The sequence below is a fragment of the Alligator mississippiensis genome, chromosome 1, assembly GCF_030867095.1.
Source record: "Alligator mississippiensis isolate rAllMis1 chromosome 1, rAllMis1, whole genome shotgun sequence".
NCBI lineage: Eukaryota > Metazoa > Chordata > Crocodylia > Alligatoridae > Alligator > Alligator mississippiensis.
In genome coordinates, this window is record NC_081824.1 from 347,526,166 (window position 1) to 347,551,674 (window position 25,509).

At 44.7% G+C, this 25,509-nt stretch overlaps 1 protein-coding gene across 1 annotated transcript; it reads left to right on the forward strand.

The window, feature by feature from the left end:
• Window positions 1–7,320: 7,320 nt before the first annotated feature.
• C1H2orf49 (chromosome 1 C2orf49 homolog) lies at window positions 7,321–18,830 on the forward strand. The gene is made up of 4 exons (XM_019484923.2): window positions 7,321–7,542; window positions 8,633–8,799; window positions 13,311–13,683; window positions 16,971–18,830. Exons 1-4 carry the CDS (start codon window positions 7,321–7,323, stop codon window positions 17,025–17,027), a joined length of 819 nt encoding a protein of 272 aa, XP_019340468.2. The 3' UTR covers window positions 17,028–18,830.
• Window positions 18,831–25,509: the final 6,679 nt, after the last annotated feature.

The window sequence follows — 25,509 nt, forward strand, 5'->3', positions numbered from 1 at the left end:
AGGAGACAGGGGGACAGGTGGTATTCTCCTCTATTCTCCCGGTGAGTAGACATGGATGGCAACATGAGGCCCGAATTGGCGAGATCAACTGATGGTTACGGAGTTGGTGCCACCAGGCAGGCTTTGGGTTCCTGGATAAAGACCCACACTTTTGCGCAGGGGGCTTGCTTGGGTGGGCTGGGCTACACCTCTCCCCTAAAGGCAAGCGTGTCTTCTATTCCAGGTTGGTTGATCTCGTGCAGTGCGCTTTAAACTATCTTCACCAGGGGATGGGGCCAGAGGAGGACTTAAGAATACCTCCCAACCAAGACAGGTGACGTACACAAGGAGTACCCAGGTAAGTGGCAGGGGTCCAGATAGTTCTGGGAATCGGGGGGGTAGCACACGCACCAATTCAAGGCTTTAAATGCCTCTACACCAATGCTCATAGTATGGGGATAAGCAGGTGGAACTCACCCTCTGGATAGCTAGTTCAAACCCGGACATAGTAGGGCTCATAGAAACTTGGTGGGATTCATCCCATGACTGGGTGGTTAACATTAGGGGCTATAGGCTATACAGGCAGGATAGAGCGGGGAGGAAAGGCGGGGGTGTGGTGCTCTACGTCAAAGAGCAATACACATCCTCAACTAGCAGGATGAGGTCAGAGGAGGGGCAGGCTGAAGTGCTCTGGGTCAGAATACAGGGGGGGCGTGGGGAGAGGGACTTAACGGTGAGTGTCTACTACAGACCTCCCAACCAAGGGGAAGAGCTGGACTGCAAATTCTTGGGTCAGCTTGTGGAGGCACTTAAGGCAAGGGATGTTGTTGTCATGGGTGATCTAAATTACCTGGACATCTGCTGGAAGGAGCAGTCAGCCAGGTTGGAACGCTCACATGGGTTCCTAGCCAAGATACAGGACCTCCACTTAACCCAGGAGGTGCACAGCCCCACAAGGGGAAATCTCCTGCTGCACCTGGTCCTGGCAACAGGCGATGACCTGGTGAGGGGACTCCAGGTTCTTGACCACCTGGGCCACAGTAATCATCGCCTGCTAGAATTCACCATCCAGCGCAGGGTATCAAGGGCCTGCAGGAAGGCAGTAGCCCTTGACTTCAAGAGAGCCAACTTCAATGAGTTGAGGAGATTGGTAGGAGAGGCATGGGGGTCCTGGACAGTAGGGGAACTGGGTGCCCAAGATGAGTGGTCATTCCTTAAGGAGATGATACTCAGAGCCCAAGGGGTGACAATCCCAACGAGAATCAAAGCGGGCAAGAGTGCTCAAAAGCCCCCTTGGCTCACCAAGGGCATTTGGGAATGTTTGATTGCCAAAAAGGAGGCGTACACCCAGTGGAAGGGAGGGGCTATCACCAAACAGAAGTATACTTCCATCGCTCGGGTCTGTAGGGGGGCTGTTAGGAAAGCTAAGGCAGATATGGAACTAGGGCTTGCATCAAGGATCAAGGACAACAATAAGTCCTTTTTTAAATACATAGGGAGTATGAAGAAGGCACCGAGGAATGTGGGGTCCCTGCAGGATACGCTAGGCAATCTGTTGGTTGCACCAGAGGAAAAAGCAGACCTTTTTAACAACTTGTTTGCCTCCATTTTTTTGTGCAGGGACTGGAACTCCCCCACTGGGATGGACTCAGGAGAGACTCCACCAGGCCTAGGGTCAGGGAGGACCGGGTTAGAGAACTTCTGGAGGGGCTGGACATGTTCAAATCAGCAGGGCCAGATGCTCTCCACCTCAGGGTATTGAGGGAATTGGCACGGGTTATTGCAGGGCCCCTGGCATGGCTTTATGAGCACTCGTGGTGCTCTGGCCAGATGCCGGACGACTGGAAGAGGGCCAGTGTGGTCCCCATCTTTAAAAAGGGAAGGGGGAGGACCCAGGCAACTATATGCCCGTTACTCTTACTTCAGTCTGTCACAACCCAAGGGTGTGATTTTGTTTGTGTGTGCTTCGGCACTGCTAAATTTTTTCCCGCCACTTGTAGCTTTCTTTGCAGGGTGCATTTCTAGGTTGCAAAAGAGAAATGCACGGTGCAAGGAGTTCCTGCCTTTCGTATACAAATTTGTGTCCCACTGTTGGCCAGTTCTAAATTATTCCCACGTGGCGGCTAGTGATTGGCCTGCTAGCCGTATAAGAGGCTTGAGCGGTTTCCGCCCAAGTTGGAGAACTCCGAGGAGAACCCCGCAAGGGAGGACTCCACAACTATCAGGAGGAAGAGAACTTCACATCTCGTGAAGATCTTTAAGCGCTGCGGAGCCTATCGGACCCAGCGTGTATCTCAAGAAGGCTATGGGGGTCTGAACAGCCTCTTGCGTCTCCCCGTCGCCGCCTGATCCCTCGACGTACCCTTCCCTGCACGCAAGTTCCACAGAGCCTAGCAAACTTCATGTGAGTGTATTCAGAGCTCTTTGCTTCGAGTTACTTTCTTCGGTTGACACGACGGGCTCGCGGTTTAGAGCTTTCAACCGGATTGGGCTAGAAGGTTCACAGGAAGGAACTCTAGTCCGCCTCTCTTCTTTTCTGTCTGTAACCGCAACTCAAGCAAGTTTTCCTGCCTGCACCGCAACCATCTTCGGTGTAAGTGAAATAATCTTAAATCAACCGCTAAGCGTCTGTGCCTAATTCTACCGTGCCGCCTGCCTTCCCCGACCCGGTGTGTCCGGGCTGCTGGCCACAGCCCGCTGCGCGAAAAAAAAAACCCCGAGGGCCTCGGACCGCTCCCGGCCTGCACACAATCCTGGGGAAGCTCTTTGAGAAGATTATCAAGGAGCACATCTGTGAAGGGCCAGCAGTGGGGTTGATGCTCAGGGGTAACCAGCATGGTTTCATTACGGGCAGGTCCTATCAGACCAACCTGATTGCCTTCTACGATCAGGTCACAAAATCATTGGACGCAGGTATCACAGTGGATGTAGTCTTGCTGGACTTCAGGAAGGCCTTTGACACTGTCTCCCACCCCATTCTCATTAAAAAGCTAGGCGACTGTGGTATTGATGCCTACACAGTCAGATGGATTGCAAATTGGCTGAGGTGATCATGCTCAGAGTGGTGGTAGACAGGTCATTTTTGACCTGGAGGGAAGTGGGCAGTGGGGTCCCCCAGGGCTCGGTCTTTGGGCCCGCACTGTTCAATTTCTTTATTAGTGACTTGGACGATGGGGTGAAAAGCACCCTGTTTAAATTTGCAGACAACACCAAGATCTGGGGTGAGGTGGGCATGCTAGAAGGGAAGGACAGATTACAGCAGGACCTGGACAGGTTACAGGGGTGGGCAAATGAGAATAGGATGGGATTCAATACTGACAGGGGCAGGGTGCTGCACTTGGGCAGTAGGAACCAGCAGCATACCTATAGGCTGGGGAACTCTCTTCTCGAAAGCAGAGTGGCAGAAAGAGATCTTGGAGTCATTATCGATTCCAAGATGAACATGGGCCGACAATGTGAGGACACGGTCAGCAAGGCGAACCGCACCTTGTCATGCATCCACAGATGCATCATGAGCAGGTCCAAGGAGGTGTTCCTCCCCCTCTATGCGACATTGGTCAGGCCCCAGTTGGAGTACTGTGTCCAGTTCTGGGCGCTGCACTTCAGGAAGGATGTGGACAACATGGAGGGCCAAAGGAGGGTGACTCGCAGGATCTGAGGACAGCAGGGCAGACCCTACGAGGGGAGGCTATGGGACCTTAACCTGTTCAGCCTTCACAAGAGAAGGCTGAGGGGGGACCTGGTGGCCATCTATAAACTCACTAGGGGGGACCAGCGGGGAATGGGAGAGACCTTGTTCCCTTGAGCGCCTCCCGGAGTAACAAGGAATAACGGCCGTAAGTTGTTAGAGGGTAGGTTCAGACTAGACATTAGGAGGCACTACTTCACAGTTAGGGCGGCTAGGATCTGGAACCAACTTCCAAGTGAAGTAGTGCTGGCTCATACCTTGGGGGTCTTTAAGAGGAGGCTTGACGATTACCTAGCTGGGTCATTTGAGCCCAGTTTTCTCTCCTGCCCAGGGCAGGGGGTCGGACTATTAGATCTGCAAGGTCCCTTCTGACCCTACATCTATGAATCTAGGACTCAGAAATCAGTAACATTATTGATTATAAACATCATTAATCAATACAGGTCCCTAAGAGAATTACTGTATTGTTTCATATTTAGTTTTTATATTTATTTACCTGCTAGCTAGTGTAATGTGTACCAGTGCCCTCTCCTGGATGGAATTTGCCAGGCCTGTTCAGTTGTCAGAAAAGCAGAGGCCTATTAGCAGGCTTACATAGCTAGGGAGGGCTACCCTGCAGGTAAATTTCTTTGTTTCCTCGGTAGAAAAAAAAAGTGATCTATGTTTTTCCTTTTTCTGTTTCTTAGCCTGAGTTTCCTCCAGTGAGTGATTATAGGCCTAAACCTACAAGGTAATAGCTCTCACAGTTTCAGTAGCCTGAAGAATTACTGGGGCAGGGGAGGTGGGTTGTTGAGCTTATCTCAGCTAAGCAAGCTCTGGCAACTTTGTTATATCAGTGCTAAGCATGCGCACAGGGAGCCTCTGCTTACAGTACAGAGCAGCAGAATACTGGAGTTTGTGGCAGATCCTGCTTACCTGCTTAGAAGGAAAAGGTGAATGCAGGGGAGAAAGCTCCTTTTGAATTGAAAGAGAAAGAGGAGAAAGCTCTGTTGCAGAGTCCAAGAAAGAGCTGAATGGGCTGAGCAAAACTGACTTCTGCCCTAGACCCACAAGAAACCTGGGTGGACTTTGCTGGAATTGTAACAGTGCTGCAGAGGGAAGTGAAAGTCCTAGACTGACTTGGCACAAGGTTGTGATTATCCCTTCACCCAGAAACTATAGGTTGTTGAGGTCTGCTTCTGTTCTGCTTTGCTTTGCTTCTCCCTACTTCTCTCCTGAGTAAATCCTCTTTTGAGTAGAGATTAAACTTCTCGCATCCTCAGGTGGTCAGAAAAGCAGTCTCAGAGCCTTGCTGAAAGATGTTGGTCCTTGAGGGGAAGTTAGAATAACTTTGCAACAGTTCTTCAACAGGGATGGAGACCCTGCCAGCTGTAAAAGCCTATAAAATCCCTCCAAGGATGACTAGAAGAAAAGACGCTTTCCTGCAGAAGAGTAGAGGATTACATAACTGCAAGTTAAATGGAGTGGATCTAGATGGAACCAATTTTTATAGCTTACCTTTCTCAGATGCCACAATTGCTGATTTAGTGGCATCGTCACAAACAGAATCAGGTACTAATTAAGATCATGGCCAAAATTATAGCTTTCTCTGATAAATGAGTTATTTCAGAGTAGATCAACTTATCTTAAATTCAAGGATTTAGATCTTATTCTGAATAAATATGTATACATTTCATCAACTTTTTGTTTTACATTTATTACAAAATCCAAAATTCAAGGATGCCACAAAAAACATTTTGAAAAAACCTGCAAAGTACATTTTCCTGGCAGCCATGTGGAGCCTGGAAGGAAGTTCTGTTTCTGTTGCTGCAGTTTTCAGGTTTTGGGGTATTTTTCATTTTCTTCAGAAGCATTGTGCGTTAGCTGTAGCTGAGACTGGAGATATTGACTGGGGAGCGCCAATGTTGGGACTAAAAACCCCAGAGGTTCCTGGTTAGAAAGGTTCCTGGCTTTTATTTCTCCATATTGGGTCAGACCAATCATTGTACTTGGGGTCTGGAAAGAGTTTAACTCACTGTTGTTGGCACTGACTTGGGGTGTGGGGGGGATTTGCCTTCCTCTGCAATGGGGGATATGGTCCTCTTCCATCTTGAGTGTATTTTGACAAACAGCAGTGTGGCAAGATATTTGACAGTGCCCTCATGAACTGTACTTTACTTGTGGCAAGATAGGGTGTTCATGCTGTTTTGCGCCTGGGAGCTGTACTAAAGGCTTGTTCATGCAGGTTAAGAATAGTTTAGACAGTTATATGTATGGGATGGTTTAGACTGGGATGAACCTAGAGCAGTCTGTTGACCTGTTGAAGTTCCTTTCAGATCTACTTTTCAATTATTCTGATCCATCTGATTGGCAGTGGTAGGTACATTCTCGCCTCATGACTCTTTATTCAGTTTTCTTCATAGAAATATGGGTATACTGTACAAAAAACCCAAGACCAACACCTGCCCAGGTTCCAAACCAATACACATCTATCACATGTGCACACATACACAAGGCATAAGACTGTCCTTCCACGTGCATGATCTCTGGAAGTGCATGAGCATGACTGCCTACTCCACATGCAGTCCATCCTATTCACAGGCTTGAAATCATAGAAAAGTAGGTCTGGAAAGGACTTCTGAAGGCCATCTTGTCTACCCCCTGCCTGAGGCCGAATCATCCCCATGCAAACCACCCCATACAAATCCTTATCTAACCTACTACTAAAACTACACAGTCAACTATCAAACAACCACAAGGCATAGCACCCTACCCTGTTGCAGGCAAAGCAGAGGACAATAGCAGCCAGTACCCTGCTGCTGAGATGGTTACTAAAATATTCATGAGATCAAAGGTCCACAGCCAACTCTACAGAGGAGCAAAACCCCCTAGTCTGTACCAGTCAAGTGGTTTCCTCAGTCCTGCCTGACTAGAAATGCCGTTGCCACTGGTTCATTACATATATTACATGGCAAGAGAATGAGTGCGTGTGTAAGCAATATCACACCCCAGGGAATTATGCACAGGAAAACTCAAAATTATACAAAATTGATTACTTTCTTTTTTATTATTTACATTTCATCTCATAGCCTTAGGAGCTGTTCAAAAAACTCGTTTTAAAAAAAAATATGTCCCAAAAAATGAGAGAGTGTGTGCACTTGTGTGCCACAAGCTTTCCTGGGCTGCAGCTCACTTCATCAGATGCTGACAGGACCTGAAGAAAGCCAGAGTATAAAGAGGGAGAAATTAAGAGTTAAGAGGGACAAGGCGGGATTGTCAAAACAAGCAACACTCAGCCCTCAAATATAAAAGCTGCCACCTCGCCAGCCCACGCACCCTACTGCGGCCGGAGCGCCGCACGCAGGCGAAAGGCGCAGCCCGAGGCCCCGCCCACAGGGGAGAGGCCAGCGCCCGGCGCGGCTTGGCCCCGCCCCCCACGTTCTGCAGCGCAGCCAGGCTCGCGCATGTGCACAGCGTACCGCTCCTGCCTTTCCCCATCCCGGGCGGCGCTGCACGCGCAGGGAAAGGGCTCTGTCTCCACCCTGAACAACACGCGCGCGCCTGCGCAGCAACTCGCCCTCCCTTCGGAACTCCACATTGCATCACTTCCTGTCTGTTAACACTCTCCCCTTCGCGGGGCATTGTGGGTTGCCGGAAGGAGTTTCGGCGAGGAAATGGCGGCGCGGGGCCGGGGTCGGGGCCGGGCCGGGGCTGCGGCGGCGGCGGCGGCGGCGGCAGCGGCAGCGGCAGCGGCAGCAGCAGCAGCAGCAGCGGCGGCGGCAGCGGCGACGACGACGACGGCGGGCAGCGGCGTGGGGCGGGCGCGGCCGGACCCAGACCTGCTGTTGCATCCAGAGCTGCTCTCTGAGGAGTTCCTGCTTCTCACCCTGGAGCAGGTGCGTTCCCGGCGGGGGTGGGGACGCGAGCCCCTCCGGCGCCTCGTGCCCGCAGCTGGCGGCGGTGACGTTGCTTTGCCTCGCGCGCCCTGCGCTGGTTGGGGGCGGGGCGCTCCGAGCCGCGGGTTGGAGGCCGGGCGCTGCCTGGTGGGGAGGGGGGGGGATGCTGCAGCCCTTGGAGGCAGCCTGATTCGAGCGCCACTGCTCTCGCTCAGCGAGCTCCTCATTTCCTGCCTCAGCTCCCCCTGCTGCCGCTGGAGCCCTTGTTCCTTGTCCTGTCCCCTGGGGCCACCGAGAAAAGTCCATCTCCAGCCTCTCTGTAATGACCCTTTTTCAGCCTTTCCTCGTAAGTCTGGCTTTCCAGGCCTCTAATCGCAATTGGTTTCCCTCTTGCCGCCTGGAGCACAGGCAGCCTCTGTGTGCATGGCATGAAGCAGGTTGGGGAGCGGGCAGGTAACACAACGGCAGATAGGGTTTGGAGCAGAGGAAAGCAACAGATCAGGCAGGGGAAAGAGAATTGGGTGGTGCTTGAGGAGGCTAATTTGTGGCACTCTCCCCAAAACCTGTAGGCTGTTGGCCTGCTTCTGTTTTGTTTTGCTTTTCCTTCTCACCTCTCTTCTGAGTAAATCCTCTTTTGAGTAGAGATTAAGCATCTTGCATTTTCAGGGGGTCAGAGAAGCAGTCTCTAGGTTAAGCAGAACTCTGATCCTGCACTTGGGTCCCTGAAGGTACAGCCTGGGATCCTAAGAAGCGTTATTCAACTATTAATTATCATTATTCAGCTATTAATGATCTACCACGAATGGCTCCTCAGAGGTTTTTAAGACCCAGGTAGACAAAGCCTTAGCTGGGATGATAACATTGGGCAATGTCCTGCTGTAAACAGGCTCGATGACCTCCTGAGGTACCTTCCACCACTCATTTTCTGTGAGTCTCTGACTTAAGGTGGTGTTCTCTGACATAACGTGGTTCTCTGATATAATGTGGTGTCAAGTATTCGTTATGCTGACTATTGAAAAAGGAATTGTGAGTAAAAGTACTTTGCTCAAAAGCTTTCGCTTCATAATAATAGTTTTCTTCCTTTCCACAGAAGAACATACCAGTTGAAAATGATGTAAAGATGGATAAAGATGGTCTTACTGATCTCTATATTCAACATGCCATACCATTGCCTCAGCGGAACTTGCCAAAAAGTAGATGGGGGAAAGTGATGGAAAAGAAAAGAGAACAAAATGAATGGAAAAGTGAGAGAGAGAGGTAATTTAGCTGTTCTTTTAGCTCCTGGCTAGCTTTTGGGGTAATTTGCAGTTAGTTTAGCCTTTCTCTGCCCAATTATCAACACCATATAGCATTTGTAGAGGATGACATGCGATAAATTCCATTTTGTGTCAGGGTGTATGTCAAAGTATGTTACCCTAGCATAACATTCAGTTTCAGTGTTGCAATGTGTTGTATACTTAGCTTTTGGTGTAGATAGGAGCTACAGGAGCTCTCAAAGTACTTCATAAAGAAACAGTCATTCCTGTTTTCAGATGGAGATGGGAAAGCTTGATACTTGTGATCGTTAATATTTTTATAAGTAAACGTTGTTCTTATGTGGTAGCATTCAGTAGCAAAACATGAGGTCATTGGCAGTTAATTACATAATAGTAGCTGTACCTAGCAAGTGTGCAAACATAGCAGTTGGAAATGGTGATTTTGATTTGCCACAAAGGTTTGTTTATTGGACATAAACAGAAGCTGCTTTTCATTAAAGTTGTTTTTTGCTTACGGCCTTTATAAATACTATTTGACCAGAAAATAAAGCTGTCTAAAACCTGGGTTTTATTTTACTTTATGTTCTCGTGTTTCTAATCTGTGATGGTATCTGAATGGACAGTTCTTTGCACCCATGCAAAGTGGTTGATTTAGAAAGACCTCCCCATGCATTGTGTTGCTTGTTTCAGGACCTGCATGAGGTTCAACTTCACACGAATGCCAAAAGAAACAACTAGATCAACTTAGAGATTGTGGTTATTCATTTCAGTATAGTACAGCTGGTCACTTTTGTAAATGAGTTTAGCAAGGCTGAAAACAGATCTGTTACTTGCGTTAATAGAATATGTTAAACAAATTCTTATGAGTAACTTATGTAACACTTTCACCACTGTCAAACTATCTCAGTCAGTCATACTATTTTCTCTGTACACACAAGGTTATAAAAGCATTTTGACAAATATTGCTTTCCAGTTGCATCTTGAAATATGCAGAAACTGATCTTGGACATTGGTAGTGTTCTGAAAGAGTTGTCAACAGGAACTGCTTTTTGGGTTCAGATCTGCAAACAAATACATCAACAAACCTCTCAAGAATATCTCAGCCTTGTTCTGCCATAACATGAAGTTCTTGCATAACAGCAACATTTTACAGGTTTTATGTTGTGTGTCCCTTTCTAATCATTACAAGTGGAACTTGCTTTATGCGTAGGCATGTTATGATAAAAAGTAATTCATGTATGGAAACTGGAAAAAGTCTGTAGACTTACTTAGATTACTACTGTTTATTTTCTAGAGGGCTGCAGTGTTAAAGTTGCTTTTATTAACACGGTATGCTGAAGTTACCAGTTACTGTTTGAGTACTTGTTGCAAATTAGTCATTATAAGTCCCTTATTAATCATTAGTCATTTTAAGACACTTTAGTAGTTCAGTGCTCAACATGGACTTGAACAGTATGCTATCTAAAAAATTGACCAGCTTACTGCCAGCATTAATGCACAAAGAACTTGGAAATGAGTTGAAAGGAAGCTGCTGAAGCTTCTTGGAAGTTCTAGACATAAAGTAGTTTTAGTAAGTACAGCAAAAACATACTCAGAGAAAACTTCAGAATTATTGGCTATCTATATTGTCTTCATGGTGATCCTGAGACTGCTGCCAAGAAACAAGCTACACCTACCTGCTCCTGATCCATATGTACCACTTGCAGAAAAACGTTGCATGGTTGCTTTTTGTAATGCATTCATGGATGCTGTCTTAAGCTTGCTTTTGAGATGGGCATTGGATGCGCCTGGCATGGTTCCAGTAGTGATGCAAGACATTTTTGCATGCAGTGATTCAATGACATTTGCTTCTCAGAATTTTTGTGAGAATGGTATAGACATGCCTATTTAACATCCTGGTGAGATGATACTTCACAGACCTCTTAGGAGTGAATATGTCCCCTCCTTCATGGCAGCTCTTGGCCTCCTTATAATAGAATGCGGTTCTTCTCTATCTAGAGTGTAGCAGCATTTGGGGAGCCCATAAAAAGGCTCTCTCTCCTCTCTGTCCTATTGCAATCAATTCCCTGAGTCTGTTGCATGCTGCCATGCCAAGGGGTAATTTGGTAAAGTGGGATTAGGGTCTACCAGCCATGCCCCAAACCAGAGTTAGAGGTACTTTAGGGGTGAGACAGGGTTGCCTGTTTGGAGCTTCCTGGAAGAAAAAACTCTTCCCCCAATCTTCCAGACTTGGAAGAGGTCTTTCAAGCACAGTACAGGTGTTCAAACTGTTGGGGCTAGAATTTATTTGACAGTTTACACCTCTCTACTGTTTTGGGATAGCTATAGGCTCAGGAGGACAAAACTGCAATTTGCAGTTAGTTTGCATTCAGCAGGTAATCTAAACAATATCACAGGTTAGAAATTGTTGAACCGAAACTTGAATTTTGTAGTAATTGAGACAGTTCCTTGACTGACAGGAGAAATAGATCTAGACCCAGGTCAAAAAAAAAATAAAAAAGGGACTTAAGATATTGAAGCACCACAATTCTGCTTGGGTCCAACCAAGAGTGGTGTTCTCAGAATGGCTAACTTCTTAAGTGCCTAAAAGCCAGTATTGAATTCATCACAATACACAGCAGGCACTTTTAGCCCAAAACATGTGGCAAAAAGAGTTGTTTTTACATGTTATGTTTACCTGGGTGAGAGCTCTAATTACTGGCCTGTCAGAGACCTTGGTTTAAATTTACCCCTAGTCTCCTAAGAGAGTACCCAAACTACCAGGGTGTAGGCTTGGCTAAGCTAAGCTAGTAGCACTCTCCACCCATTTTGTTGAGGCTGGTCATTCTTGCAATCCCAAGATCCCTTGTAGAGTCTTAATGTTTCTTGGGAAAGTTTGTATGTAACATAGCTTGTTGTCATTTTTGAGAAGAACAAAAGTGCTGTAACCTTTCAAATATACTTTGTGCACAAGAATCAGTGCCAAATAATTGTGCTTTTAAAGTTGTATGTAGCTCTTGAATACAACACTCCCGGTTGTCTGAGAGAGTGTTTAATAGAGTAATTTATTGAGGAGTAACTGTTCTATCTTTATGTTAAGGAAAGAGATTGAAACAAGAATTTTTGCACAGTGATACCTTGGAAGTAGGCTTTATGCATTTCTGCTATTTGAATGTGTTTGGTCAGGATATTGGTGAATAGGTGTTGAAAGGAAGTTTTCAGAAAAAGGTCTGAGTGAGCATTAGAGATTACAGTTTACTTCAAATTGTGTGCAGGTTCATTGCCTTAGACTCTTTCAGTGATGTACTTTGACTTATTAATTGTTGATTTAATGCATGCAATAAATATATGAAAAGCAAACCTGAAGCAGAGCTTTGATATGATATTAATTGCTATTGTTCTATGGCTGCAAGATATATGTTTATTCTTGAACTGTTATCAATTTAATTTTTAAAGAAACTTTATCTTTTATCATCAAAACCACAAATCAGATCTCTGGAACCTTTAGGATATTAAAGCTACCAGCAGCTCCACATTTAGTTGCTGATGTAATGGTGTTGTAATTGAGTCAGATGGCTGCCACAATGTGGCTTTAAAACATGACAGTATGTAGACTGGGCCTGATACTAGTGATTCTCATTGTTGCTTTGTTAATAAAGATGTGTTTGTCTAAAATATAGGGTCTAAACTAATGTGTTCAATTGCCTCTGATATTATACCACTGTAGTTGAAAAATAGCAGTATTAGGTTTTCATGAAATTGTCCCAAATGCACAATTAACGATATCTGACACTGCAAATCATTAATTAAATGTTGTAAATTTATAAATTCACTAAGTACAGTGGTTCTTTTATCAAAGTCATTCCTTCATGTTGGATGTCTTGTGCAAAGGAACAACTATTAATACTTTCCTTATTTTTTTTTTTGTCTGTTAGGCTGTTTCCTTCTTGATCTTAACTCTTTGATATAAATAATATCCTAGTGTCCATCTTCTATAATTTATTTCTTATAATGAAAAAAGATCCGACCTGGCTTTTGATAGATTTAGAAACACTAGTTATTCTAGCAGAAATAATCAGTTTAGTGCCCTGGCTCAGGAACAAATTATTTTAGATACAGGAACATTAATTAATAGTCCTTTGGACTTTGTCACCATTAGGACTGTGAGTAAATGTAGATTTAGTTTTTTTTTTTCCCAAAACACATATGGATCTTAACTTATATAATTTACATCTCTTTAAATACTTAACTCTTTGAAATCTGAAACAGTACTGCATTTCTTGGTACAACTCTACCTAAAATAATGTCAAAGTAATTTTACAGTCGTAATGAATATGTCATTGCTTGGAATTAGTTTTTTGTTAATTAGTTTGATGTTTGTTATGATCTGAATTTGGATCTACTAAATATTGTGAAGTAGGATGAGAGCACGTTTTTGAACTATATCTTTTTTATAGCTCAGCCCTTGAGGCACTTACTGACTCCCGATAATCTAATTTGTATTCCTGAGAACTTTAAAATTTGTATTTTCAGTGTCACAACTGTAGAAGGATCAAGGAAGCGACCACTTATTGTATTTGATGGCAGTTCAACAAGTACAAGTATAAAGGTGAAGAAGACAGAAAATGGAGCCACTGATCGCCTAAAACCTCCCCCAACAGCAAGCACCACCAACACTGTTAGGAGATTATCTGTTCCTTCAAATGCCTCAACGTACATTTCACCCTCCAGTTTATCACAGGACGCTAAACTAGAAACCAGGAATAATGAGGCAGAACAGAACAGTGTGCCAGTGACTAATAGCAATGTATTGGCTAGTCTAAAGGTATCGCCTATGACCCCAGTAGCAGGAGCTACAATTGTGAAATTAAAAAGAACAGCTCCAAAGGAAGAATCTGAATCAATGGTATGTATGTGACACAGCAGTGGGTATACCTTATTACAATTTTTCACTGAAACATGCAGGTGTGCCTCAGACAAATGTATAGTGTTTCTTTTAGACCTGTATAATTTAATCTTAATTTTACTTGATTATTTTATATGGTGGGTTAATGTTCTGGATTATAGTAGTATCAGTGTCTCTAATCAGGATTAAACAAAATAATTTTAAGCGAGGATTTGAAGAGTAACAGGAGCTGGCCTTGGTGTTTGTAGATAACTCCTTCCATTCATGAAGGCTGGCATGGAAGAAATGCAGTCATGTGTTTGAAACATTAATGAAAGGTTTTGGAAGGCCAGTGTTACAAGGAGGACCAGAAGCAGGAGCTCTCATTGAAATAGTGTATGAGATGAATAATATGGAAGTGTGAGAATGGTTTCAGCAGTGAAGACAAACGGATTGTGCTTAATGCAGTGGAGAAAGAAGAGCCCAGAGTGTAATGCAAAGAAGTGTGAAATGTTCCCAGCAGCTGACTAAGGAAGTTATTTATTTATTTATTTGCAACATTTTAAATTGTTAGAGTGAGTAGGGCAGGATTCCATTTATCACCCTTGCTGTAATGGAAGCAAGGTAAGGGGCTCAAGCATAATCTTTGCTGTGTGACTTGAATGAGAGGGCACCATTTTTAGAGCTACTTTGTAGGAAGTATCAGCAAGATTGTCGTTGCCTTCATGTGAGAATCTAGACAGTGATGTGTGAACATTACAGGTTTAAGTGAAAGGAAGGACATTGCTGTCCCTAAGTTTGGAATCCTCTCAGAAATCTGAAAGAAGGATTAAGCATATCTGTCCTGTGGGATTCTGAAGGAGTGATTAGCGAAGAAGAAAGGTCTGAATTATGAAAAGGACAGGTGGTAACAGGACTGGAAGAGAAGAGGGGGCAACAGTTGATAGCAGCTGACAGGTTGAAGATGAAATTGGAGTAATGGTTCTAAACTCTGACCAAGGAGTGATTGTTCGAGTCTTGGTGAAAGCCAGTCCATTGTAGGGCAGGGGCCAGAAGCTGCTTCAAAGGTAACTCTGTATATATTTTCTAACGCATTGCAGTAAGGTATAAGCTTTCTGTCTAACAACTTTTATCCCAAAAGAGCTCAAAAGATTTAAATTTATTATCAGCCAGTGTCCCTTTCAAAGAACTACTTCATGTTCTACTGACATGTGGTCATATTTTGTACAACTGTGCATAAGATTTCATGGAAGAAGATGGAAAATACTTTTTTACTTGGAGGTGTTTGAGGACACAAGGTTATATTTTTGCTGTCTTAAATGCACGCCCCTTATAGTGCCTCATTGTAACAGATTTCAAAACATTCTAAAAAAAGAAACCAAAAAAAAAGTTATTTCTGTTCTAAACATGGTGGAATTAATGAATATGAAGTTTTCCATAGAATCTTTGTTGAATATTTTTATCTTTGTTTTGAAAGACAGCTTACCAAGCAATATTTTGAAGTCATACTAAAGCAACTGGCTCTGTACTGATCTAATCAGAAGTGCTGCCTGTTGCAGATATCATTACTTCAATATTCTTTAGAAGTATCCTAAATACTGACTATATCCAAACCTAAATGGCTTTGATTTGTACATGGCTGTAGTGCAATATGTCTAGATATTTCATCACCCACTGAATATTTGTATAGTTTAAATTGATATTCAGTGTTCTGTATTTTTGATATGCTTAGTCAGTATCTTTACAGTTTTTAGATTTGGTTTCATTCAATTAGGTACCTAAGTATTTGACTGTATGTCTAAATTTAGGCAGATGGTTATTGATATAACTGAATTGGGCTGTAATGAATGAGTGAATGTTTAATTTTACTTTATTTGTTAATCAATGGCTTCAAACTTTAGGGAGGAGGGGAGGAAGGGAATGTAGGTACCCTCAAGACTAAGCAGCTTTATCTAATTCCAGACAGTGTTTAAGGGTTTGCCAACAGAACTCGGATTCATCATACAGCTTCAGTTTGGAAGTGTAATGTTCTTGAATTCTTGCCCTGAACTCTTGTGTATTGTTCGTTGTTCATCAGCTGCCATGTTCCAGCTGAGGAAGTTGTATTATGGCTGTGTGCAAAAGTATTGCACGTGTATACTATGTGGAATGAAGGGTGTGATATAAATGGAAGCTCACAGTCTGGATCTGGCACATGGAGTCCTGTTATCCAGCCTTCCAGGTTCCCCACACTCCTGAAAATTGGGTGGCGGGGAGCGATGGCAATGGTAATTGCCCTGCTACTAAATTTCTGGACCTGTGGGAAGCCCAGCAGGCCAGCTTGCACTAGACTGGGTACACGGAGCAAGGCGGGATCTGTGCAACGCAAGTCAGATCAGGGAAGCAAGGCCAGATCTGGACATGAGGCTGGATCTGGTGGTATGAGGCAGATCTGCTCTGTGGACTGGTACTAAGCCGCTCACCTGGCCTATGGGGCCATAGGTGAGGACCATTGGATTATCTGTTAAGGTGGCTGTATCTTCTGAAGTGGTGAGAGGTTCCTGTTTTGCTGAAGTAAGCTTTTGAAAAGTAAGCAAGCTATGTAACCTTTTGACAATAACACAGGTTTTTGTATTCTTAAAGTGGCCTAGAATTTTCAACAAGTGGGAAGCACTAGGTTGGGAAAGCTAATAATTAGTAACAAACCTTTTTAACGTTGGTCTTTGGCAAATGATTCTGCTACTGCAAAACCCCAGTAGATTTCTTGTACGGGGCAATAGCTGTTCCAAGGCATTCTGCTGCTGCTTGCTTTCAAGGTGTAGTCTTGGTCTTTTAATTGTCTGTGTGATCTGTGGCCAATTGACCTTTAAAACTTTGTTATACAACTTTTCAATGGCTGAGATGTACTGAGGTTTTCACAAAACCTGACTGAGGACTATTTGTCACAAATAGTCCTCAGGTTTTCCAAAAAACACTTTTTTAAAGTTTAGATTATAAATTGCTTTTCTGGAACTGCTTCTGAATTGCATTTTATTTATTTATTTATTTTGTGAAGAATACTTCTGGTAAATTACACGTGGACTACCAAAGCCAAGACTGCATGTAATGGGCTTACAAAAAGTTTAAATTTTATCAGCCTTTATGTGTTTATTTTTTTTATTGCTTACCTCTAGGGGAAACTTGCAGTATTTTCAGTTCCTCCACAAGATGGCAGCATAAAACTGCTGTAGTTATTCACTAACGCACTGAAAGTATACTAGATCTGGATATTGTACACTAAATGTTGTCTTATGCATATCTGACATCAGTTTATTTTTCTTTCATTTCAGAATGACCTAAAACCTACGGAAGCAAAGAAAAAAATCCAGCATGTAACATGGCCATGAATTAGTGGAAATACGTTTGTATCATGCCTATATTTCAGAACAGATAAGTAATATTTGAACAGTTTAAGTACACTTTTCTTTACACAGGTATTCAGATTGCTGTGAAATTTTACAGGTTTACAAGCTCCCTGATATAAAGCCGGAATCATATTCTCACCAGTCACCTTAAGAGTGTTTATTGTCTTGCACAGAGAATGGTTCATTTTCCCCTTTAAAAGGTGGTAGTGTTACAAGATATTGAAAAATCAGCTTCTGACTTCTCAAGCATACAATAGTTCATCTCCTGCATGTCCCTACAGAACACCTTTTATGGGCTTATAAATGTTACTATTTTATGCTACCCAGCAGAATCTGTCTTGTAGGTTACATCCTGGCTAAGTACCTAATATAGTTGTTGGGATTCCAGGTGGTTTGAGATTGTGCATCCGAACTGCTTAGCTTTGGAAAAGTAGCTACATAAATGATAGACTGTAAAACCATCCCATTGACAGGTTTTAATCTGTAGAAATGCATTGCTTTTGTTATACAAAACAAAACCATAGAATTTTATATCACTTAAAAAGTAAGCTGGTAATAAGAGATGAACTGTGTGACATCCTCACTTCAAATTGAAGTTTCTCTTATTGACATTTGAGATAAAAAGGCACAGAATGAAGCACATTATGAGAATCTGTTGGTATGAATCTTTGAACAAAAGTAATGAATGGATTAGTGCCATGCTTTTATCCACACCCACAGTATATATAAATGTATGTATAAAATGTGTGTGTGTGTGTATGTCTGGCAACTTTTTCTTGTTTTCCTAATTACAGTACTGTCTGTAAAACATAAGGGAATCCTGTGGAATACAAGCCCACACTTCCTTCACTTATTGATCCATTTGAAAGGAGGTAAAAAATATGACATTGAGAGAATATGATATATGGTTTAAAGCGGGGGTTAGCAACCTACAGCCCATGGGGCCATTTGATTTGGCTTGTGAATGTGGGGTTTTGGCAGTGGGGAGGGCTTTCTCCCCAGGCCTCTGTGGGGAGAAGTGACCACAGGAGCTCTGCTTGTGCTGCTGTGGAGTGAAGTGGCATCTGGTTCCTAGTACCCACCCAACTGCCAGCTTCAGACCCATGCTGGGGCATTCTAGCCTGCAACCTGAAAAGGTTGCTAACCACTGCTCTAAACAATGTTTTGCCTCTTCCCTTCTTTTGACAGTATAAAATAAAATTACTGGATTTCTTAATCCACGTGGATTTATCTGGATTGTTGTTCATGTGACATAAGACTTTGGATCCAATCCTACATCATAAAGCTCCTGTTAAGTTCGGTGGTATATGATGAATGAAGCCTGTTAAACCCACTTTGTGCGTAAGTGGTAGGTAGTAATGTGTCAGTACTCAAAAAGTAATATTATGAAAGCTATGTCTGACCCATATTAAAGTTTCACTGTTAAATTCAAACTTGATGCAGTCCTCTTGGTGACTTAATTGACTCATTGGAGATGCTGTCATTGTTTATTTGAAAGCTTATTAACCTTTTAAAATTTATTTGTATTGAAAATGTCAGCGATAGTCCACATTAAATATGAATGACAGGAGTTCCCCATTCACTGTTGTGGAATCAAAGGCACTTCTGAATGCTGTAAAGTGGTAAGAATGGGTGTTTATAATACTGTGTGCTGTTCCCTTTTACTAAACATTTGTGCAGGTTTTGTACTTAAGTACAGCAATGTTTAATGTAATGTAAATTTTATATGTAAAGAGTTCTTTTTAAGTAGCCTTATCCTATTTAAATAAATTGAATTAAAAGTAATATTAAGTGACATGGACCTGTTTTCTACATGTGTTTACACCTGTTTATTTGAAATAGTGCTGTTTAAGTGAACTTGAAAACAACGAGCCTACTTACTGCTTGGAACAGGCATCAGCAACCCCTGGCACTCATGCCAGAGCATGGCACAAAAGGCTGTTTTGCTCAGCATGCCACTACCAGTCTGGGCTCTGGGCAGCTGCTGCCAGCTGTGGAGCCTGGCCTGTTCCCAGCACGCGGCTGGGAGGCTGCAAGCAGCCTCAGCTGCATGACCGGCAGTAGCTACCCAGAGCTGGAGCCAGCTGCAGCTGGGAGGCTGCAAACAGCTGCACCGGGCTCTGAAGCCCTGGCATCAGTTCTGTACTGCTGGTGTCTGCATGTCTGCATACGCGCTTCAGAGTGGATAGCAGGGGAGGGCATGAGGCAGCACAACCCTGGCTCCTCCCCTGATGTCTGCTCTGAGGTGCATATGCAGTCACCACTAACATGGAGGGTAATGCTGGGGCTCTGGAGCCTGGCACAGCAGTTTGCAGCCTGCCTGCTGCAGTGGCCCAAAGCCCAGGCCAGCTACAAACAGCTGTGCCGGGCTCCAGAGCCCCAGCATCAGGTCTGTGCTGTTGGCAACTGCATGCAAGTCTCAGAGCAGATGGCAGGGGAGGGGTTGGGGTTGTGCTGCCTCAGGCCCCTCCCCAGCCATCTGCTGTGAGGTGTGCATGCACCCGCTGGCACAGAGCTGATGCCAGGGCTCCAGAGCAGGGACGGCACCAGCCTCTTCCCAGTAGGGGGCCTGGGTCAGGGCTGGGTTTGAAGGCTCCACCCCTCCCAGCACTGCTGCCTGCCCCACTTCAGCCAGCTCTGAGCCCAGCCCAACCCCCCCACCAGGAAGAGGCTTGTGCTGCTCTTGTTGGGAGCACTGCACCTCTGTGAGCTCAGCTGTGGGGGGTGGCTGGGCAGCAGCAGAGCTGGGAGGGGTGGCTATGTGGGGGGTGCTAAGGTGAATTTTGCACTGGCTATAGCCCCTGCAAGTCCTCTTCCCCCAGTGTTGCCCCTGCAGCCGACTGATGGGCAGGCTCTGGGCTGGGGCCTCTTGTGGCCTGTGCTGTAGCCCAGGGGCCAGTTCCCTAAAGCACAGAGGACTGCAGGGGCCTGAAGCATCATCGAGTTTGTCCAGTGACCCAGCAGCCCGGCCACGTGTATGTGTGTGTCTGGTTCTGGGGGTGTGTGTATGCAGGTATCTGTTCTGTGTGTGTGTTTGCGTGTGTGTTTCTGGTTCTCTGTTTGCATGCATGTGGTTGTGTGCATGTACATGCGCATGCGTCTGGTTCTCTGCGTGCCTCTGGTTTTCTTTCTCTCTTTTTCTTTTTTCTTTCTCTTTTCTCTCTTTTCTCTCATCACAACATGCTTAAGAAAAAAAGAATATACATCAACAAAGGTAGTATATGGCACTTTTTTTATTGTCATGAGGTTTAAATTTTTTAGAAAACCTGGTATTTACTGTAAAAAAAAAAAAAATTATGATTATTAACTATATCAATATGTAGTTCCTGTACCTCCTGTCCCACTTGTTTTTCTGGCATGCCAGCATTCCAGCACCTTGTAAGGTAGATGTTGCGGGGGGTTTGGCACTCCAGCCAAAAACATTGCCTACCCCTGGCATAGAATTAAACAAATGTACAAGGTCACGGTCTGAATGAATGTCTCTAACTTAACAGGCTAAGGTACATTAGGTTTTGCACCTAATAATGACTTCTTAGTGTTCCTTCTTTTTATTTTGCTTTGGCGGTGGTAGAGGGAATGGAGTTGTGCTGGTTTAGGACCTAAACTTTGTACCGTTGTAGCTTTCAGTCACTGGAAGTGCAGTGTCTGTCTTTTTGTCTTTTTCATAAATTATCTGTCTTTGTCACCAACTCATCCCAATCATAACAAAATTGCCTACGTTTGGAATTAATGAAGAGTAATTGTAACAACTGATTGTGGAGAGTCAATTATATTATGGTTAAGCCCTTCCCTACCCTAAAGAGCATAAATAAAAGTATTAATTCATTAATTATTAAATAAAAGTATGAGTGAAGACATTGGGGGTAGTATATGAAAATGATGGGAGGATATTGGTTAGCATGATAGGCAATGAGCTCAATTCTTCAGTAGCCCAGCTTTATAGACATTTTGATGAGAGTTTAAGGAGTAATTTGAAGGAAAATAATAAAGTTGCTTTGACATCAGTTAGGATGATAGGACTATTTAAACTACTGCAATATTTAAAAGAGCTTAAAGAAAACATGAGAGAAACTTTTCACCTTGGCTTCATAGCAGAAAGATATGGATGCGTATAGGAAGCTATTTGTTTGGATAGAGCAAGGAGATAGAGTTGTGGAACGGGATGATCGTGCTTGTGTGTGGGTTATAGATTTTAAGGCCAGATAGGATTACTAGATCATCTGTTCTAAAAGATACTTACCTGTCCAATCCTCTTTATTTGCATTGTGAAGTATATATAAATGGCTATTTATCTAATAATCTGAATAGTAATTCATTATATCCAAACAAACTCTGACTCAACTCCCCGCTCCACCCTCAGCAAAAAAAGATGTAGCCGCATGTCTGTACACTGTTTAGTTAATACCATGCACCGAGGTTTCTTTTGTTTTGTTAACACATTACAATAATAGATGTAGCCTTTAACCCTGGAAGTAAACCCGGATGGAGGAGTTTAGGGTAGGAAAATTTCAAGATGCTCCTGACAACATTTTTCTGTATTCTCTCTTCGGCTTCAGTATTGGCTTCTAGAGAAATTAGCCAAATGAATTTAAAATAGCTGTGGTAGTCCAGGCAGCGTCTTGTACCTCAACACTAGTCTTGGGTATAGTACTGGAGTGTTCAACCCATGGCCTGAGAGTCAGATCCAGCCTGCTGCGCTGCCATGCAATCTGCAGGGCTTTCTGCAGATCCATTCCCCTGCTGCCAAATTTCCAGACCCGTGGAGAGCCCTAGGCCCTCCACACTGCTCCTGATCCTAGCATGCAGGGACAGATGGGGGCAATGCTAGGCCCCAGGGCCCAATCCCAACATGCAGGAGGGCTGTAAGGTGGAGGTGCTGGGCTCCCAGGACCCAATCTCTGCATATGGGGCAGGGAAGTGATGGTGCCAGGCCCCTGGGGTCCAGTGCTGGTGTGTGGAGCTTGATTCAGCTCACAAACAGGCCCCACATCACTTATCTGGCTCATGGGGCCAAAAAGTTGAGCATCACTAGTCTAGGACATTCCTCTGTTTCCTTGGAACTATACTGGTACAGCAACTCCTGTCTAGCTATTTACAGAGCATTGCCTTCCAGCCTTTGAAAATAGGTTATTTATGTCTTATGACTCTTGCAGGGGAGAGATGTTGCATAGATTCATAGATGTAGGGTCAGAAGGGACCTTGTAGATCTTCTAGTCTGACCCCCTGCCCCGGGCTGGAGAGAGAGCTTGGCTCAAATGACTCCAGCCAGGTAAATGTCAAGCCTCCTCTTAAAGACTCCCAGGGTAGGAGCCATCATCACTTCCCTTGGAAGTTGGTTCCAGACCCTAGCCACCCTGACTGTGAAGTGTAGTGCCTTCTAATATCTAGTCTAAACCTACTCTCTAGCAATTTATGGCCGTTATTCCTTATTTCTCTGGGAGGCGCTCGGAGGAACAAGGTCTCTCCCAAACCCCACTGGTCCCCCCTAGTAAGTTTAGAGATGGCCACCAGGTCCCCCTTCAGCCTTCTCTTGCGAAGGCTGAACAGGTTCAGGTCCCGTAGCCTCTCCTCGTAGGGTCTGCCTTGCTGTCCCTAGATCATGTGAGTGGCCCTCCTTTGGACCCTCTCAATACTGTCCACATCCCTCCTGAAGTGTGGCGTCCAGAACTGGACGCAGTATTCTAGCTGCGGCCTGACCAGTGTCACATAGAGGGGGAGGATCACTTCCTTGGTTCTGCTTGTGATGCATCTGTGGATGCAGGACAAGGTATGGTTAGCCCTACTAACCATGTCCTCTCATTGTCGGCCCATGTTCATCTTGGAGTCAATAATGACTCCAAGATCTCTTTCTGCTACCATGCTTTCGAGAAGGGAGTTCCCCAGCCTATAGGTTCCTACTGCCCAAATGCAGCACCCTGCACTTGTCAGTATTGAATCCCATCCTGTTCTCATTTGCCCACCCCTGTAACCTGTCCAGGTCCTGCTGTAATCTGTCCTTCCCTTCTAGCATGCCTACCTCACCCCAAATCTTGTTGTTGTCTGCGAATTTAAACAGGCTGCTCTTCACCCCATCGTCCAAGTCGCTAATAAAGAAATTGAACAGTGTGGGCCCAAGGACCAAGCCCTGGGGGACCCCACTGCCCACTTCCCTCCAGGTCAAAAATGACCCATCCACCACCACTCTGAGTATGACCACCTCAGCCAATTTGCAATCCATCTGACTGTGTAGGCATCAATGCCACAGTCACCTAGCTTTTTTAATGAGAATGGGGTGGGAGGCAGTGTCAAAGGCCTTCCTGAAGTCCAGAAAGACTACATCCACCGTGACACCTGCGTCCAATGATTTTGTGACCTGATCATAGGAGACAATCAGGTTGGTCTGACAGGACCTGCCCCTAACGAAACCATGCCGGTTGCCCTTGAACGTCATCCCTGCTGCTGACCCATCACAGATGTGCTCCTTGATAATCTTCTCAAGGAGCTTCCCCAGGATTGAAGTAAGAGTAACGGGCATATAGTTGCCCGGGTCCTCCCCCTTCCCTTTTTTAAAGATGGGGACCGCATTGGTCCTCTTCCAGTTGTCCGGCACCTGGCCAGAGCACCACAAGTGCTCGTAAAGCTGTGCCAGAGGCCCCGCAATAACCCCTGCCAATTCCCTCAACAGCCTGGTGTGGAGAGCATCTGGCCCTGCTGATTTGAACACGTCCAGCCCCTCCAGAAGTTCTCTAACCCAGTCCTCCCTGACCCTAGGCTTGGTGGAGTTTCTCCCCAGTCCGTCCTGACTCTCAGTAGGGGAGTCCCTGCACAAGAAAATAGAGGCGAAGAAATTGTTAAAGAGGTCTGCTTTCTCCTCTGGTGCAACCACCGGATTGCCTAGCGTATCCTGCAGGGACCCCACATTCCCCGGGGCCTTCTTCATTCTCCCTATGTATTTAAAAAAGGACTTCTTGTTATCCTTGTTGCTAGCAGATAATTCCGTATCTGCCTTAGCTTTCCTAACAGCCCCACTAGAGACCCGAGCAGTGGAGGTATACTCCTCTTTGGTGATAGCCCCTGCCTTCCACTGGGTGTACGCTTCCTTTTTTGGCAATCAGGCATGAAAGCCTCTCCCTTCCTTTTCTTGTAGGGCAGGGGAGATGTACACATTGATCTTTAGGATGATTGGGTCCTCTTAAGACTAACAGCTCCATATAGTAGAAAAGAAATGATACAGCTTTGGAAGAACCACTGCACATGCAGTCTTCATTCAAATGTTGATTACTTTTTGCAGAGTTAACTCTTGTCAGTTTCAGTGATTACTTTTAACAGTCAAATAAATGTCTTGTAACTGACACATGTAATTGCTGTATAATCCAAAAATGTTGGTGATTTTATGAACTCTGAGAGACAGCGTGAGTTAAATGAAATTCTTTGTTCATTGGAGTTTAAGGATTTCCTCTATGAATGTATTGTTCTAGCTCGGAGGGCTATAAGGCCGGAGAAACATGTAGCGAAGCAAAATGATGGATCAACAAGATAAGCCACTCCTGCACAAACATCCGAGGGGAGACGGTTACAAGACAGTGGAGGAAAGTCTTAATTTTGAGTATCTCCAGCAAAAAAACAAAGCTTTATTTTGCCATACGGGAACTCGAGTTGAAAAAAACACTACATAATTTTTAAAATTCCTTTGTGTGGATATATATCACTTGTTGTGATGTATCAAGGGGGGATGGGCTGACAGGGGAAGAGAGCACCTGTAGAAGAGTCTGAAAAAGTAAGGTGTGTTCCCTCAGCCCAAGAGTGGCAAGCCTAAAAATGGTAAGTCCATTTTCTCTTAAGTAATTTTGTTCTGAATAAATTGTGCTTTGGTGATCACTGATCAGTAACCAAACAGCCTTTTCCCAGTAGCGTCATTGCCTGGGAGAGGACAGAAGTGGTGTCTGTGCCACAATCAGTCCTGTTGTAATATCACAATTGACACATGAGACTACAGCCCCCACCATGATGGGTGGGAGAGCTGTGTAATACTATCCCCACACTTGACAGGACCAGGACAATTCTGAAGTAGTTAGCTTTGGAATTTGGATAGTAATGTCTAGAACAGAACTGTCCAGCCTCTGGATGGCAGGGTATGCCACATGGATCACAGACTTCTGGGATCTCCTGCTGCTTAGGCAACCAGGCTCTCCTCCATGGCACATGCTGCCTCCATGGCTTAACTGTCCTTTGCCCCATGTGCAGCTTGGACAGCCTGACTCTTCACATGCAACCCAGCTCCTCCACTGCTGTGCATGCATTCTGGGCAGCTTGATTCTTCCCTACCATGCATTCAACCTGGCATCTCTCCACTGCATGTGCAGCCCAGGCAGCCTGGTTTCCACCTCTCTGTGCAGATAGCCCATGCAGCACAGGCCTATTCCTGGTCACGCATTCACAGTTCCGAATGCAGCTTGGATTTCCAGCACTTGTGCCTCTTAGCTCC

Coding starts and splice junctions, on each gene's coding strand:
- C1H2orf49 (XM_019484923.2), top strand. CDS start 7,321: ATGGCGGCGCGGGGCCGGGGTCGGGGCCGGGCCGGGGCTGCGGCGGCG. Junction 8,800..13,310: donor TGGAAAAGTGAGAGAGAGAG/GTAATTTAGCTG, acceptor TTGTATTTTCAG/TGTCACAACTGTAGAAGGAT. Junction 13,684..16,970: donor AGGAAGAATCTGAATCAATG/GTATGTATGTGA, acceptor CTTTCATTTCAG/AATGACCTAAAACCTACGGA.